This window comes from Apis mellifera, linkage group LG15 (assembly GCF_003254395.2).
Source record: "Apis mellifera strain DH4 linkage group LG15, Amel_HAv3.1, whole genome shotgun sequence".
NCBI lineage: Eukaryota > Metazoa > Arthropoda > Insecta > Hymenoptera > Apidae > Apis > Apis mellifera.
Genome location: NC_037652.1, coordinates 7,888,948 through 7,905,792, shown reverse-complemented (window position 1 = coordinate 7,905,792; position 16,845 = coordinate 7,888,948). Strand labels below are relative to the sequence as shown.

Sequence of the window (16,845 nt, the reverse complement as noted above, 5' to 3'; positions counted from 1 at the left end):
CGTTTCGTCGTTTCTTAATTCATTCACAGACAATTTTTAAGCTTTACGTTTGAATTTTAATCGATAAGTTTTTTTATCAAGCATGATACTGACCAATCGCCTGAACATTGCTTCAGACCACCACTCTCTCTTTTCCCCCCCCAAATGTCTAGAACGCGGCGAGTGTTTTAAGAATATTATAAATAAAAGGAATCTGATTGTGAAACTCTTGTGTTATGTTAATGTGATTAAAAAGGAAGAAAAAAAAAAAAAAGGAAAAAAAGAAAAAAAAACATTGTAAAGAACTAAATAAAGCATACATTTTACATTTACATTTAATGTGATATTTCTCGCTCTTTTCCTTCTTGTTTGTTTGAATAAAATTTACATAAACTTAAAAAAAAAAAAATAATATTCTTGCGCTTATTTATAATAATGCATAGAGAGGGAGAATGTATAAATACAATTTATAGATACTTTTATTTATTTTATAAACTATTGTAAAAGTTACAATTGTACATTAGAAAATGTAGCAGATAGAATAATACCTATTTTATACGATAAGTGTGTATTTTCGATTCGATAGATAACATTTTACAATTTACCTGTAATACAAAACGTTCTTTACAGATACAGATGATGTATAATAGAATACTGAAAAAATGTATTACAGTAGTAAATAGTTTATATTCTAAGCCAGGTATCAAATATGAAAGATGATATTGCTCTATACAAAATGCATTATTTCAAATAAATTAGCGTAAACGTGTCTTTTCAGATTACCTTTAAATACATTCTCCAAAAAGACGTATATTTCGAATTCAATATCCGAAGAATTCGATTTAAAGCAGCATACAAAAAATATTATTAATTATATTTCTTATAAATAGAATGTTTTTTTGCCACTTTCATCGCTTTCTTTTTGAACAGTGTTAATAAAAAAATGCTTTTCCACGTTTAATATAATGGACGTAAAAAAAATGGCCCTGAGTGGCAAGCTAAAAATGCATATATTTTTCATCGTTTTTCATAGTTTTTTTATGGCTGTGAATGTTCGAGTTTGTATACATCGTGATATGCATTACGTATTAGCGCATATGGAAAACAGCTTTCCAACAGATCCATCGTTAAAAATGGAGATTCTTGAACTATCTGGTCCAACAAAAGATACACGGATTCTCTGTTTTTAATCGCCTCTTTATCCGCCTCTTGTCCCAGTCTGAGCAAGCTGGAGGATGCTAAAGCGAGAAATTCTTTCATTCGATCCTCTATATCATTTTGTCCGCATATAGTAAATAATGCACCGAAAATATTATTTATCGCAGTAGCCATACAATGTATGTTATTAGAATGTCCTTCTAAGGATGCCCGGTAAAAAGAATTCTCGTTTCGAGCCAATTTTGGGATAGAAACAGCCACGAAAACCATCAACAAACATACGAGTAAATGTTCATCTTCGTCTACTTCAGATTTTTGGCTTCTTAACGCTGCGGTTAATGTTGGATCAACTTTGCAGGTTAAACCTGCTGCAGATGTCATTTCTGAAACGACGCGCATGGGATCACCGGATGGTAAATGATGTCGAAAATCTAGGATTGAACTTAAAAGAAACGGTATACGTTCCTCCAGGACATCCACCAATGCGGATTGCGCTAATTGTCTGAAACTTAGAATTACACCTATAATTGTGACTCGTTGCAACACATTATCCACTTGTTGCAATTTTTTAAATTGTTCCTTCATTACTTCTGGTTTATCAAAATTCGTTCTCAACGCGATAAGAACGTCTTTGTTTCCAGCAACTAATTTTTTTAATTGTTGTACTTGACTTGCTATATGCCACATTAAATTTTCATTCAACATTTTCATACCATATGGTCCAATTAATTCGGCTAATGCTCTTAATTCATTAATATCAGAAAATTCCTCTGCATTAAAAGGGATTGCTCCTTCTACGGATAAACTAACAAATGCTCTTTGATTGCTAGAATAACAAATATTTCCGGCGCTAACTCGTCTTAATAAAACATCTGAATACCATTGTGTGTATAAAGCAGCAATAGTCTTATCACCGTGGCTATCTAATTCTTGAGTTTGTTGAAGAAGTGCATTATTAAATACACGCGTAATATCTATATGCACGTAATTTTCAACTGTTTGAAGAACATTCATATAGGATCTAACACTAACAAAGAGTTCCGATGGTTTAGCTATTTCACTAGTATCTGAATTGTACATGACCATACCAACAAGTGCTCTGGCAAATCTTGATTCTAAATGCTGATGTAGATACTCTCTTGGTGCAAAGGTATACTCCCACACATTAATAGTAGGGCAATAATTAATGGCATAACATAATTCTGTTAATGCCATGTGAAGTTTGTCCATTGTTGTAAGTTCTTCTCTAGTTTTTCTATAACTTTCTATACCAGGTTTATGAATTTCATACATATTCTTCTTATTTTTATCTTTCTTCTTTCGATTTACAACCTGAGAGATTAATAATGCACAATGTTTTGGCAATAATTTGTCACTCATATTACATTGCTCATCACAGATAGTTGTAATAATATTCTTAGCTTCTTTGGCCATTTCATCCAGAAACATATTGACAACGGATAGACTTCTTTCTCGAATATGATGACGTTCTTCTGGACATAATTCATGCGTGCAACTTTGAAAGTGACTACATATTAGAGGAAATGCAACGATATATCTATTTTGGGCAGGAAATTCTAAACACATGTGAAATTGATCTTCAAATACTTTGCTATAGAAACAAAAAATTGACAAATCAGATGTTTCAACTAGCATTTCATCCAAATTATCTACCATTTTAGTATGAAATATTACAGTATCCATAAAAGCTGCTAATTCTCTATTATCAGCTAAATTCATATTACATTTTGCAATAGACATATACGCTTGCAATCTGAACCAATCTAATCTAAATGCACGAAAATCAAATAGTTCGTTATCTTCCACTTGTTTCACTGTTAGACTAGCTATCTTTGAACACATATCACTAAGAATTGCTCCTTCATCTTCTGGACAAGCTGGAAGATTTTGTATCATTTGATCTAGAGCAGGTGCATCAAATCCTGATAAAAATTGTACATAATACCTCTGAAGTACTTGAGAATATTTTTTCACTAATGCTCTTAATTCTTCACAATGAAACAATAATTCTGGTAATTGACGATCCACTAAATCTTCTCCTCCTCTTCCTTTACCTTTCCCTTGTGTTGGAGGATTAACACCATGTCTCAAAAGCCATAAAACTTCATCTCTGGCATGAGACAATCCCATCAAAACTAAAAGTGCTTTTGGTCCCAAAAGACCAGGTTGATCGGTTAAAATCAAACCCAATTCTTTCAATGCAGTCCTTAAAAACTTCCTTCTTTCCCTATGTCTATAACCAGCCTTTTGCACTGCTTGATTGTAACATTCTTTCACTTCAGATACCCTTTTACTGTATCCCTTTATGCTTTCAAAAAATGTTTGTATATATTGATGTATGTAAATTACTTCATCTCTGAATAAAGCCAGCACCCAACCTGATTCTAAAGCTGTGGTCCATAATTTACTGGGCTGTTCCTGATTTAGAAACGAATGACACAAAGTAAAACCTAAAATAACCCATCTTTCTATTCTATCTAAACTTAAGGTTTCACAAGACATTGTGTCTGTTGCTGCTGCTTTAAGTATTTGTCCAGGGCTTCCAACAAGACTAAGCTTTTGATCTGCTCTCCATGTATCTGCAGACAAATTTCTTTCAGGATATATAGGCCACAATGAAATGAGAGCAGTCTTTAATAATTTAGAATGAGGAACAAATTCTTCCGAAAGTTTTTTTAATGGTGCATCATAATCCATAATCATTTGGCCCAAACGAGGAAAGCTAGGATCAGATTGACTATGTACCATTTCATGGGCTGCATTAAATAACCCTAATACTGCTTTACGATCCTCTACTTGTGATAAAAGTATCATTAAACTGACATATGTAACAACAAGATCCAAATAACCTTTTGTTAAATCAAAATTTATTGTAATATCCATATGTACTCCACAAGCATCCATTGTGGTTAAAAGCTCGCAAACATTATCTTTGAAATCAAGCAAATCAACAAAAGTATAATAATATAGAGATAGAGATTTAATGATTTCATTGCGAAGATTTGTAATTGTTTGGAGACCTTTAACATCAATATTAGGAAACTTTCTAACTATTGTCTTGATAGAAGATTCTAAACTTTTATCCGAAAGGAATGCAGGCTTTGATTTTGCATCACCACATGCCTTTTTTATATTATAAATTCGAGTTAACATTCCAATACCTCTGTCATTTAAAATAGTTAACTTTTCAGCTAACTTTTGTTGACTAGGTACTATAGGTCGAGCCATGTTTCTATTGTATTAGTTTTTATAAAGTCAGCATAACTTATTTACTTCTCTGTACCTTTAAATGACAGGAGACCCCACCCCTGGGGGTAATTTACTTTTACCGGATACGCCTAAAATAGAATAACTTTGTTCTCCTACAAAAAAAATATTATGTCATATTTATCATATTGTCTTATAAAAAAAAATAATGTCTGACTTTTATTAAAACGTATCTTACCTTTCCTGCATTTACATGTTTAATATGAGTCGATGACACAATAGAAAGAGATTTCTGTGTACGTCGAGTATCACATGAAGTATCATTCTTTTAGTGAACAGTGTAGCCAATAGTTTTAGTCACCAGTAATTTAAATATAACGTTATCAAATTATTAATGATTTTAAAAAATTACATACATACTTCTTATAAAAAAAACAATTATTCTTAAGAAAGAACTTTTACATTCATCAAAATACACTGTTAAAATTAAAATATTTATATAAAATATTATGCAAATCAAATTTTTTGACATGAACTAGATATAAAATAGATCTATGTAACAGATATTTGAAATTTACTCCTTGAACATACATATTATATATTTATAAGATTGTATGAAAATTTAATAACTTAGAGAGAGAGCAGAGTGAAAACTTCGTTTGTTCTATTCTGATTACACTTATGAATATTTATAAAATGTACGTATGACATATATATGAAAATATAAAATTATATATGAATATATGTATCACATATAGAAATACCTCAAATATATAGTAAAAATTTATGATAAAAAATTATATAAAAAAATTAATTTATATTATAAAAACCTATATAAATTATATATGACATATTTAATTTTAACATATATTAATGTTCATTCTTTTTTTTATTATTTCTTTTTTCTCTATTCATTTCCACTTATATAGACGTTATAATTTTAAAATTATAATAAATAGTCTAACGTCTTTTTCTATTTCTACAATTATTTTCGAAGAATAGATTTTGTCGATAAGTTAGACAATAATTAAGTTTTCGAAATCAACGCCATCTCGCGTTTGGATCACTGAAGCTTCGATTTGTTATTAGCATAACAGAATAACCAAAGAGGTATTGTAAGTCATAAAGAAGGAAAGCAACATTGTGCGAGAAGGATAGAGATATTTTGAATATGCCACATGAAAAATTCATTAATTACACGTTTTCTACACAAAATTCCTGAACTTTTGAACTTACATCTTGAAATTAGAATATTACGTAAGTTTCTCCTACCATTTTTAACGTAAAATTCTATTTCATTAATTATTTATTAATAATTAATGAATCATATTGTCTAATACATTGATGACGCCATATTGAAAAATTAATTATTCGTTTTCTACTAAAAATTTCTATACTTTTGAGCTCGCATTTTTAAGCTAAAATCATAAATAAGTTTCTTGTATCAATTTTAAAGTCAAATTTTATTTCATTAATTATTTATTAACAATTAATACATCATATTATCTAATACATCAATGACGTAATTAATTTTCAATATGGCGTCGTTGATATATGAAACACTATGATACATTAATTATTAATAAATAATTAATGAAACAAAATTTCATGTTAAAAATGATACAAGAAATTTACGTAGTATTTTAATTTCAAGATGCAAGTTAAAAAATTCAGAAATTTTGTGTAGAAAACGTGTAATTAATGAATTTTTCATGTGGTATATTTAAAATATCTCTATCCTTCTCGCACAATATTGCTTTCCTTCTTTATGACTTAAAATACCTCTTTGATTATTCTGTTATGCTAATAACAAATCGAAGCTTCAGTGATCCAAACGCGAGATGGCGCTGATATCAAAAACATTTTTATTAGTATCTAACTTATCAACAAAATATATTTCATCAATAATTAAAATAAAATTAAAAAAAGAAATGTAATGAATTAAATGTTAAATTTATTATATGTATATGTAATTGAGAAATTATTTAATTGGGAGTGTATGAAGAAGAAATGATAATATATAGAGAAATGAATAACAAAAAAAAGAAAAATTATTTATATATATGTATATTTTTTATTTACATATAAAATGTATATATGTAAGTATAAAAATAGATGATAAATGTATAAGATTATATATGTAAAATATGTAGAAGTTGAATTAAACAGATTTTGTTGAAATTTTTAGTTAATAATTAATTAATTGAAAATAAAGTTCAGCATTATTTTTTGAGTGCCAAACTATCTTACCATAAGATAGGATAATATAGAATAAGAATTAAGAACTAGCGCTATCTGTTGAATATTTGTGAAAAAATTATTTTAAAAAGGTATCTTTATTATTAAAGAGATGGCGCTGATGGTCAATTCTTATGCTATTTCTGTCCTTTTTTTACTAATTTCTTTTTTCCTTATCTCCTTATGTTTCATTTGCGGCACTCTCAAGATAGCATTGATTTTTATCTTATTTTCATCTTTCTCACACTAGTTATTTTCCTTGTCTGTATCATAGAAAATTTGACATCAATGTCTGAATATCTTTTTGATTATTTTATCTTTAATTAAAAATTTTAACAAAGAATTTGTTTGTTTCAAATTTTATTTATCATAAAAATATACATTTTATACATCTATTTTTGTATTTATATCTTTTTTTTTATATATTTTATATATTTATATTCTTACCTATCATAAAGATATATATATATATATATATATATATATATAAATTTTTTTCTCTATATATAAGAAATATATATATTTATATAAAATAGGTAATAATTAAAATATATACAATTTATATAAGATTTTTAAATTATTTTATTTATTGAACATACTACATGATGGCAATTCTGAATGGTTGATGAATTGATATCGATCGAAAATTTATGAATGAATGTGATGATAACAGCGAGAAATTTAATGCGATTATACATACATATACATATATAATACGTAAAAAAGACGCGAAATTAAGTTACATCCTACGATAAATTTATATTAGCCTAGGATTAAAACGGCCTATATGTAATATGAGGCCAGTCGGATTGTGTCGCACAAAATAAAGAAATGGTTGATCCAATTTCAATCTAGGTTTTTCCTCTGCTCTTTCAACATTTTTCGTTGTTTCCATGAGTGAAATTGTACGATAACTTTTCGATTGATCATCGATCGGCTGACTCACTTTACTACTACTGAATTCTTCCTCTATATTCGATAGCTCGCTGTGCCGAGAATTTCGTAAAGAAGGACTTGCTGGATAAATTTCCACGTGATGTCGTCCATTAGCGATATTTTCATCGCCGCATGTACTGAACAAATTCATCTGGAAATAATATTATAACATGTATTATAACATAAAATAAAGAAATAAGAAAAAAACAATTGGAAATCGTTTTATGAAACGAGTAAAAATAAAATAAAATGGAAAAAATTAATCACCTGCAAAACATCGGATAAAAACAGGCGATTTCCGATTCCATTGATTCCTTTAAAATCGGCACGATTCGAAAACAACTGATCGAGTCCTAACCTCTTCAAAGCAGCGGTAGCGTTTACAATGGATCGATGACTGAATTTGGGCATTTGTAATTCAAGGCCCGTTCTAGGTATAAGAACTTTGAGCAGTTTATCCCAACTTCCATCCTGAAATGCTCCTTTCGTGAGTCTTTGTTCGAGGCGATCCAAATTGTCGCCAGGTGCAGCATGACCCTGTTGACCAGGCACCAGAAACACAGTAGAAACAATCTTATCGATACCTCCAAGAGCAATTGCAGTGGCGTCTAAACTAGGTTCGTAACCCGCAAGTACGTTTGATCGCCAAACGGTGGCCGGAACAGGGATCAGTTTTCTCAATCTGTGAGCGGACGATACGGCAAAATATAATTCCCCGTCTCGACCCGTCGCACTTGCTGAACTCGTGTTACAATCCGTTTGAAATACATTTGCCGAGATAGCGGCGAGCGGCGATTTTAATGGAATCGAATTACTCCTCACGAAATCCTTTATCCTGCCCCCGGTTTGTTTTCTAATCAGAAGATTGGTTCGTCGACGAGCAAGATCGCTGATGGTGGCAAAATTCACCTCGGCCACTAATCCTTCGTAAAATTGTTGCGCTTGCTCTTTGTAGAACGGCAACAATCGTCTCACTTTAGCCTTATCCGCAAACAATTCACGTACAAAGGCCGCGTTCGCGATACCTTGATTCCTGGCTAAACTCACCGTGTCGGTCACGTTTTGAAAAGTGAGATGCGGGTTAAAAGTGGCCACATTGTCGAGTCCGAGCACTTCGTTCATTTGATCAGAGGTGGAGCCTCGAGCACCGAGAAATATCATCGACAAGAGACTGATCATGCCGAACGGAGACAGAACGAGCGATCTTCCGCTATCCAAACCGCTGTTCGCTGCGATCCAAAATTTAACGGCAAGCTCGTTGCAAAGCCTGGAAAAATTTATGATGTCCACGCTTGCGTTCCGGACACTAGTGTCCAATCCACCGACACTTTTCGATGCGTCTAAGGTAAATGTCGATTCCTCCATCTCATTCACGGAGGTTTTCCAAACCTCGGTTGAATTTATTTTCGCCATAGTCGATGCTGTGATCGATGGAGGTGTGCTTTGGATTGGTTGTTGTTTCATTGCTGCGGTGACTTCTGTTGGGGTTAGAGATGGTGTTACTTGATGCAACGATATCCGTTGCCACGTGTTTTGTTGCGAATTTACATTCGTATTATTCATCTTATTCTGTAACATGGAATTTGCCTTCGTATCGACATCACTATAACTCGGTTCATTCGGCTTTGTTTTATTCTCAGATTTATTACTCGAATCGGTAGTGTAATTCATCGTTGCACTCGTGGTAATATCTTTGTTCTCGTTTGATTCTTTCGTAACGGGATTCATAGTGGTGATTGTACTCGAAAATTGATTAGTTTCGTTCTTCAACGATACTTTTGGTATAGCGGTCGTTACGATCAATTGAGGAATAGCGATGAAAGATTTTGTATCGTTAAAAGATAGCAAGGTGGTGCTATTCCATTTGAGATCCGTATCGTTTCTTTCCTGCGTCTCTTTTTTTAAGGAACCTTGTACGATCGAATCCTTCGAATTATTCTCACTAGATGGACGCGTAGCAACCGTGCTAGATTCAATTGTTACGGGACGATACGCGTTTTCCTTATCATTTTCTTGTGACGATATTTTTGTCGCGTTGCTCGAATCAATCTTGGAATCGTTATTCTTCTGCGACACTTCTTCAGAAATTTTTCCAATATTTGGAATTTTGGTTTTTCCGGTACTCGGTATCGTCGTCGTCTCGTCGTAAACGGGATTAAACGTATGCTCAATTGATGCACTATTTCCCAATGGAGTATCAGTTTCAGATGTAACGGAATTTTTTACAATAGCATCGAACGTGGATAAAGATACGGTGGTGGTGATAGTAGATTTCGTAGTAACCGATAATTCGCCTTGCGGGTGAGAAGATTCCACGTCTGTTTGCGTAACGGCCACAGTTCGATCCGTTATTCCTGATGTTGTCCCATCATCATCTTCGCGAGAGAATTCTGACAAATTCTCCTTCGTCGTGGAGATAGATTGAATTTCGTTCTCGCTCGTCGAATTTTCTCTCGTTGCATTATTCGTATCGCCTGGGATAATCGAGGATAACTGCGAAACATCTGCCGAAACATCTGTCGAATTGATCCTTTGAGGGGATAACGACGTTATCGACGCGTCACCGTTCAAATTGAATAAATTCATATTGGTAATAAGCGCGCTGGCTACAGTGTTAGGTAACAAATTCTCCGTCAGATCGTTCGGTAAGGTGAGCGACTCGGTCACGATTTTACTCGTTTCGGTCGGAGCGGTGTGAAGTATATTCTCGATAATCTCGACAGGTCGCAGGAGATTAAAATCGGTTGCTGTGCTCTCGTTCATCGTCGATTTCGTAATATTCGAATTGTCTGAGTGAACATTGGGAATGACGGTTTGTATAATATCGGATTTCGTCACGATATCGGAATCATCGGCCATCTGTAGATCCGTCGTATTCGTCGATACGATCGAAGGGGACGAAACGTTCTCTCCATCGATTTTTAACGTCGTCATTGGCGTCGTTTCTTGAACACGTTCCTCGAACGTATCATTTCCATCTTTCGAATATTCGACAACGGATGGACGTGTCGTTCTCTGAACGATGGCAAATGTGGTACATTTGAAAGGATCGTTGCACGCCTCCTTCTCATTAGAAATCGATTCGAATTCGTCGTCGGAGGACGAAGATGACGAAGAGGGAATCCTTTCGAAGATTTGACCGATTATATTTGACAACGAGTCTAATATTTCCGTAGACTGGATCGATCCGTCGATTGTTGGATCGCTCGTCGTCGGTTTCGTTATCATCGTCTCCTGTACAATCGACGATTCTGTCGATTGCGTACTCGTTTCGTTGTATCTGTTCGTAGAAGAAGCGAAAGAAAAAGAATCCGTCGGCAACGTCGTGAAAGGTTCGTCCGTGATCGATGTTTGAACTTGATTCATAGACGGCGTTCCCATCTTCGATGGGACGTCGCTTATCGGTTTTATTTTCGTTTTCGTTGCCAGCAAATCGATACTATCCGTAACTCCGTCGGTAACCGTGGAATCCTTTTTCGAATCTAACGCTTCGTTCGTAGAATCGTGGTAATCGTTTTTACTGGATTCGGAAGTAGATGGAGGCGAGGCGCTGATCGTCGTTGACTTCGTGACAATTACAGTATTCACAGACGCCAAATTCTGTTCGTCGTCGATCTTTTCTTCCAACGGTGGCACAATTTCAGTCAGCTTGTGGAAAGCGGGGGTCTGAGCAGTGGTATATCGAGAGATCAGATTGGCATCTTGTTCGGTCGTGATCACGGACACCGGTATCATTAATTTCTCCGTGTAAGAGACCTCTGTCGTCGGTTTGATCGCCGTTGACTGGGCCTGTTGCGTTTTGTTCCTTTCATTTTTAACGTTCGCCTCTTCGACGTGCTCCTGTCCTACCGACGGCGCAACTTCTACCGTCGTGTTAGATTTCGACGAGACCGACGACGATTCATTGCGGACAATGACATGATGATACACGGATGATGTTGGCCTCGATGTTGGCCTCTCGGCGTGATGATTTTCCTCCACTTTATTTCCATACTTGTCACCAGCCAATATGGCGGGTAAAATATTGCTCCACTCGACGTTCACCTTTTCTGGGATCACCGGATGGGAACCGGTGAGGGTCGATAATGGTTTATCCATGGCGCTTTTCAGTACGCTTTGCACCTTTTCCACAACGTCCATTACCTGAAAAATAATTTCCAAGTACGGTTATAACGTATTACATTATTCATAGACGTAGGAGAAAATGGAAATATCCCTTGATTCTTAATTTTTATTTCTTTATCAATCGTCGATAATAATTAACCTTCTTCCCTCCCGTAAGGATATCCTCGGCTTTCTGGGGCTCTTGAATCTCCACGTTAGAATGATCTGGGCCCCCGCTCGCGATCAACGACTGAATCTCTTGCATCGTCATTTGCCTCGTGATCATATCTCCTTTCTCGTTGTACGTGTAAAATTGAAATCCATCGGGTTTCAACAAATTGGCAGGGGACGGCGGCAATCGATAGAGATTGGCTGGCGATCTGTTCGCGTTTCCCATAGGTTCACGACGGATCTCGTTCTTCCCATCTTTCGATTCTTTCAAACCCGATATCGATCTGGCCGCGCTAAAAATTGCGAACAGCTAGTGAGCACGTGATGCAATTTCCAAGAGGAATCGCCGAGTTAAATTAGAATTGCAATTCCGTTTTTTATTACGTTGCGTTCAGTATTCTCCGAGGCGAATAATTCTCAGTATGCTGAACGCTGAGAACACGTATTTCGTGTGTGAAACGATATACTGACCCAAATTTCACAGGCAACAATACGGTAGCGGTTGTTTCTGGAAGTGGAGAACCCACGCTGAAACTTAAACATGTCCATAGCACGAGTGTCGTCAAAATTACATGACACAATTCCGGGGACATACTTTGAACTTATCCTCCTTCTCTCTGCCTTGCTCTATCTGTAAGTAAAAATGTAAAAGTTGGATTTAAAAATGTAAGAGTGATTTTAAAAATTGTAATAAAATTTAAAATCAATATATATATATATACAATATATTATATATATTATATATAATATATATATATATACATATATATGTATATTATATTATATATATAGGAAAATAATTCGAAAGAAATAAATGGGAGAATTTGATTTGCTTTAGGTGAACGACCCTTCGGTTCCTTGTTACCCCCTTACGGATCATTGCCTTAACACGACGACCGGTTTTCCATCGTATTACAAATCGCTGGGTAAATGCGATTTACACGAGTGCATGAACGAATTTCTTCAAAACGAAATCGATTGAAAATTGTAAAAGATATTTTAATTGATCATTATTGAATATAATCAACATCGTTGTATCGATCCATTTAGAAACATTTTCATTCGCACAAAATACGTGTGTACATAGATTTTTTTTTGAAATATCGAGTACACCGGCACCGATATAACAGAATGCAGAAAGAATTACGCGAGGAAAGATGCAGCGTAGAAATTTCAATTTTTCTTGAAAATATATTTTGCAGAAAGAAGAAAAGAAATTATTGTTATTTTTTTTTTTTTTTCAATGGAGACGATATTATTTCATATATTATTATTCTTTTTTATTTTTTCAATCCTTTTAATCTACTATTTTTTTCTTGGTCAACAACATCCATTACATTTATTAATTTTTTTTTTTCGTGATGATACCGTTTAAAGAATAATTTTCAGCAAAGGAAACAGATAGGCGAAGCCGGTTAAACGTCGAGACAATGGTTAACTACCTCGATTAAAAAGTGGTCAAATTAATACTTTTCCCGAAGATAAACACCATTGAGAGCGTTCGAGACTTTTCCTTCCTTCTCTCGCTCTCTCTACGCTTCTCTCTCCTTCTTTTTCTTTTTCTACGGATATCTTCTGACAGCGCGCGCCGATCTGTATTTCTTCCCGTATCACCTGTCGTGTCTACTACTGTGTCTTCTACCTTGGACAAGCGCGTACTACGTGCTTGAATCCTTGGTTAAGACGAGTGCATCGGACTGAGAAAGAAAAGACATCGAAGAGGGGGAACATAGTCTTCGAACGAAAAGATGGAGAAAGGGTGAACTTGGAGAGTCGAGATGTTGCTCGGAACGGTTTACACGGGGGGGACAGACGAATGTCGGGGATACTACACGGGAATATATGTATATCGAAAGAAAAAGGAAGGGAGAGAAAAGAAGAAGGGATAGTATGAGGTCGAAGGACCAAGAGTCGAGTATTACGGATAATAGGAAACATAAATCGTATAAAAGATCGAAATTGTATGATTCGAAATCTGTGCATTTTTTTAATAACCGGGAGAAACTATGGGAGAGAGATGAGCGGAAATAATTATTTTTTTATATATTTGTATATTTTTTCCCAATTTTGACACTTTATTACGATTGACAAAGTATTCGTCGGTATATCGATATAAAATTTGGTAATAAATCAAAAATTAATATAGTGAAATCGAATAGTGTAATATATTAGTATATTTTGTTCTAAGAAATTAAGAACAATTGATAACGGTATATCGACCGAATAAATTGTCTTCCTTGATGGTAATTTATAATGTAAAAAATTTCGTAGAAATTATTCGTATTTATTTATTTGAATTTTAATTTTTTTTTTTCTTTTCTTTTTTTTATTCGCAATATACTTACGTATTTGTACTTTATAAGTACGATCAAAGATTTAAACTTTTCTATAAATATGTATACTTATATATATATATATGTATATATATATATATATATATATATATATATATATATATATATATATATATATCTCATTTCTATCTACGATGAGGAACACTGACGGACGCTTAACGGTATTCGTTTATTCTACTTTTCTTTCCACACTGTTCTTCAACTGTTTTAAGAAATATTCGGCCAACTTGACCTCCGTCCAAAAATCGCAACAAGTATCGTGAGAAAAAAAATGACACGCATTAATTTCAAACAAAAATTTAAATAATAATAAATCGTTATATATGAAATTTTTTTTAAATTTTTAAATCGCATCATCTCTTGGCTATTTATTATCGATCAATATTATACAAGATATTTAACGATCACAGATAATAACGGTAATAATCTGTTTAAAAAATCATTTCGATTAAGAAATAAAAATTAACCTGTTATTAACATTTATGAATAATAATATAATTATTAAAATATTTATATATTGCAAATAAATAATTCCGCAATTTTAACCATAGCCCTCCTTATTATTTTAATATCTTTCTTGAATTCAATTTTTTGTAAAAATATATATATTTTATTGATGCAATTCCATGTATTTTTTTTAATTATTAAATTTTGATAAAAAATATACGTTTTAATTAATTTATAAATAAATGTAATACTCTACGTAAGATTCAATGTTATCTGGATATAATTAAACACATTATATTATTATATTTTTTTTTTTTTTTTTTAGTATTTCTATTTATGTTAATATGATATTATTTAATAAATAATTTGGAATAATCATACATAATAATCACATAATAATCAATAAAAATGTTAAATTTAAAGATACAACATGTACGCAAAATTCAAGAACTTGGAAGAATCGCGTTTTATCGATGGAAGCGAATATAAGGGTACTTGGAGCATGTTTGGCATGGAAGGAGTCGGTAAATTCACCATGCCGCACAGTTAGTATATATTACTCTCTATCGAGAAATGTTACAGAATAATCTCGAATGCGTATTCCTTTACACCTTGCTTGAATTGTTCGAAAAAAGAAGAAGAAGAAAAAAGCAGTATTAAAAGTAGAAAATAATTATAATAAGATACAAGAGATAAGTGAAATGTAAATAAAAAAAATATGATAGAAAAAATATTCACAATTGAAATACAATGAATGTTAAATCTTTTAGAACTTGGATATACACGTTTTGGAAAATGTACACGTTAACGCCAATAATTGTGTCTAAGATATGTACATATCTATGTATAGCATATATACTGGTTTTTGAGTACAACATTGAGCATTTCTCGCGCGTAAGTCGACGCGTACCGTTATGCGACCATTTTCGTCGCTTCGTGTTCTAGAGTTCGTATGCGTTTTTCATTTACCTATAGCTCAACTATTTTAGTCTTAAAATACATCCCATTCGCTATATTATAAATTTTATAAATATGCATGCACACGCACGCACTTTTTCTCTTCCATTTATTTTTTTATATCGTAATCACTAAATCTTTTAATCTCTTTCTTCTGATCCTCTTCGTTTCATTAAATGACCCGAATCTATTTATTGTAATAATAATAATGAAATTATAGGTGCCATCTTTGAAGGAGAATTTCGCGATGATAGGTTTCATGGCTATGGTAGCCTATATTGGCCTTGTGGGCAAAGAATGGATGGAATTTGGATAAAAGGTGAATGTAAAGACAAGCAATATGTTTTTGACGATGGATTAAATTTTCTTAAAACTGATTGGAAGTATTGCAAATTTCCCGATAGACGGTTAGTAAACACATTGTAGTTCTAAAAATATTTTTAAAGTTGAAATATTGGAAGTTAAATCATCATTTTATCTTGTAAAGTGTACATCACTTTATATTACTGATAAAAAAATTAGAGATAGAATTTTACTTTCATTAAATTCAAGTCCATTAGATATCAACTGTGTCATAAATATGGATTGAAACCTGCTGGATTAACTTTACGCACGAATAATCAAGACGAATTTATCATTCCTCCTAAGTGTTACGATGCAGGCATCGGAATTTTTAACCCATCTCAGCATACTATTATTTGCTATTCAGATTTGAAAAAGGTATACATTCAAATAAAGATATCTGTCATAATATAATATATAATAATTCATTACAAATTCTGAAAATAAATATTCGAAGACAATCGAGATACCAAGTGTCAAATTCGCTAAGTGGATAAAAAAGAATTGTCAAAAGGCATGGTCTGAACCAACTGGAAGAAATATAAAAGCTTTCTATAAATATGAGAAGAGAATTCCTTCTACACTATTACCATTCTCAAATAATTCTTTTGAATCCTGGTGGAAGAGGTATAAATAAAGATATTCAATTATTAAATAATTGAAAATATTCATTTTAATTATTTCTATTCTTATTTTTTTTAAGATTAACTACTTTTCGTCAAGATTCTACCTACGAACGAAAAAAATCCTATTGTTCATGCAAAGCATCAAGCGTTAAAGAAGATAAAAATCCCATTGAAATTCATTTGATTCAAACTAGTATAGAAAAAAAATACAATACAATTTAAAAAATAAAAATTTAATAATATTTTACTTTTGCTGTAAATAAATATTTAATACTTTTCCGTTTCTGCAACAGATTAATATATTC

The 16,845-nt window shown here is 32.8% G+C and overlaps 3 protein-coding genes across 4 annotated transcripts; 1 reads left to right on the top strand and 2 right to left on the bottom strand.

The window, feature by feature from the left end:
• Positions 1 to 598: 598 nt before the first annotated feature.
• On the bottom strand, positions 599 to 4,746 carry LOC551945 (membrane-associated protein Hem). The gene is made up of 2 exons (XM_026445341.1): positions 4,604 to 4,746; positions 599 to 4,520 (listed from the first exon to the last, which is right to left on the bottom strand). Exon 2 carries the CDS (start codon positions 4,384 to 4,386, stop codon positions 1,018 to 1,020), a length of 3,369 nt encoding a protein of 1,122 aa, XP_026301126.1. The 5' UTR covers positions 4,387 to 4,520; positions 4,604 to 4,746; the 3' UTR covers positions 599 to 1,017.
• Positions 4,747 to 7,167: 2,421 nt separating this feature from the next.
• On the bottom strand, positions 7,168 to 12,439 carry LOC412791 (flocculation protein FLO11). The gene is made up of 4 exons (XM_026445393.1): positions 12,286 to 12,439; positions 11,804 to 12,107; positions 7,807 to 11,682; positions 7,168 to 7,690 (listed from the first exon to the last, which is right to left on the bottom strand). Exons 1-4 carry the CDS (start codon positions 12,405 to 12,407, stop codon positions 7,361 to 7,363), a joined length of 4,632 nt encoding a protein of 1,543 aa, XP_026301178.1. The 5' UTR covers positions 12,408 to 12,439; the 3' UTR covers positions 7,168 to 7,360.
• Positions 12,306 to 16,791, top strand: LOC102656397 (MORN repeat-containing protein 5). Of its 2 annotated transcripts, XM_016916739.2 has the most exons (7): positions 12,306 to 12,447; positions 12,653 to 12,740; positions 15,039 to 15,160; positions 15,793 to 15,979; positions 16,133 to 16,292; positions 16,372 to 16,541; positions 16,618 to 16,791. In XM_016916739.2, exons 3-7 carry the CDS (start codon positions 15,046 to 15,048, stop codon positions 16,760 to 16,762), a joined length of 777 nt encoding a protein of 258 aa, XP_016772228.1. In that variant the 5' UTR covers positions 12,306 to 12,447; positions 12,653 to 12,740; positions 15,039 to 15,045; the 3' UTR covers positions 16,763 to 16,791. The 2 variants fall into 2 exon arrangements, with proteins under 2 accessions (XP_016772228.1, XP_026301181.1); XM_026445396.1 differs by lacking the exons at positions 12,653 to 12,740; positions 15,039 to 15,160 and having other exon boundaries at positions 12,315 to 12,447; positions 16,618 to 16,790.
• Positions 16,792 to 16,845: the final 54 nt, after the last annotated feature.

Excerpts from the sequence above, each read along its gene's own strand:
- LOC551945 (XM_026445341.1), bottom strand. The coding sequence starts at position 4,386 with ATGGCTCGACCTATAGTACCTAGTCAACAAAAGTTAGCTGAAAAGTTA.
- LOC412791 (XM_026445393.1), bottom strand. The coding sequence starts at position 12,407 with ATGTCCCCGGAATTGTGTCATGTAATTTTGACGACACTCGTGCTATGG. Across the intron at positions 11,683-11,803 it reads TCCTTACGGGAGGGAAGAAG|GTAATGGACGTTGTGGAAAA; the intron begins GTTAATTATTAT and ends ATTATTTTTCAG. Across the intron at positions 7,691-7,806 it reads TTTTATCCGATGTTTTGCAG|ATGAATTTGTTCAGTACATG; the intron begins GTGATTAATTTT and ends TATTATTTCCAG.
- LOC102656397 (XM_016916739.2), top strand. The coding sequence starts at position 15,046 with ATGTACGCAAAATTCAAGAACTTGGAAGAATCGCGTTTTATCGATGGA. Across the intron at positions 15,161-15,792 it reads TAAATTCACCATGCCGCACA|GTGCCATCTTTGAAGGAGAA; the intron begins GTTAGTATATAT and ends ATGAAATTATAG. Across the intron at positions 16,542-16,617 it reads TTTGAATCCTGGTGGAAGAG|ATTAACTACTTTTCGTCAAG; the intron begins GTATAAATAAAG and ends ATTTTTTTTAAG.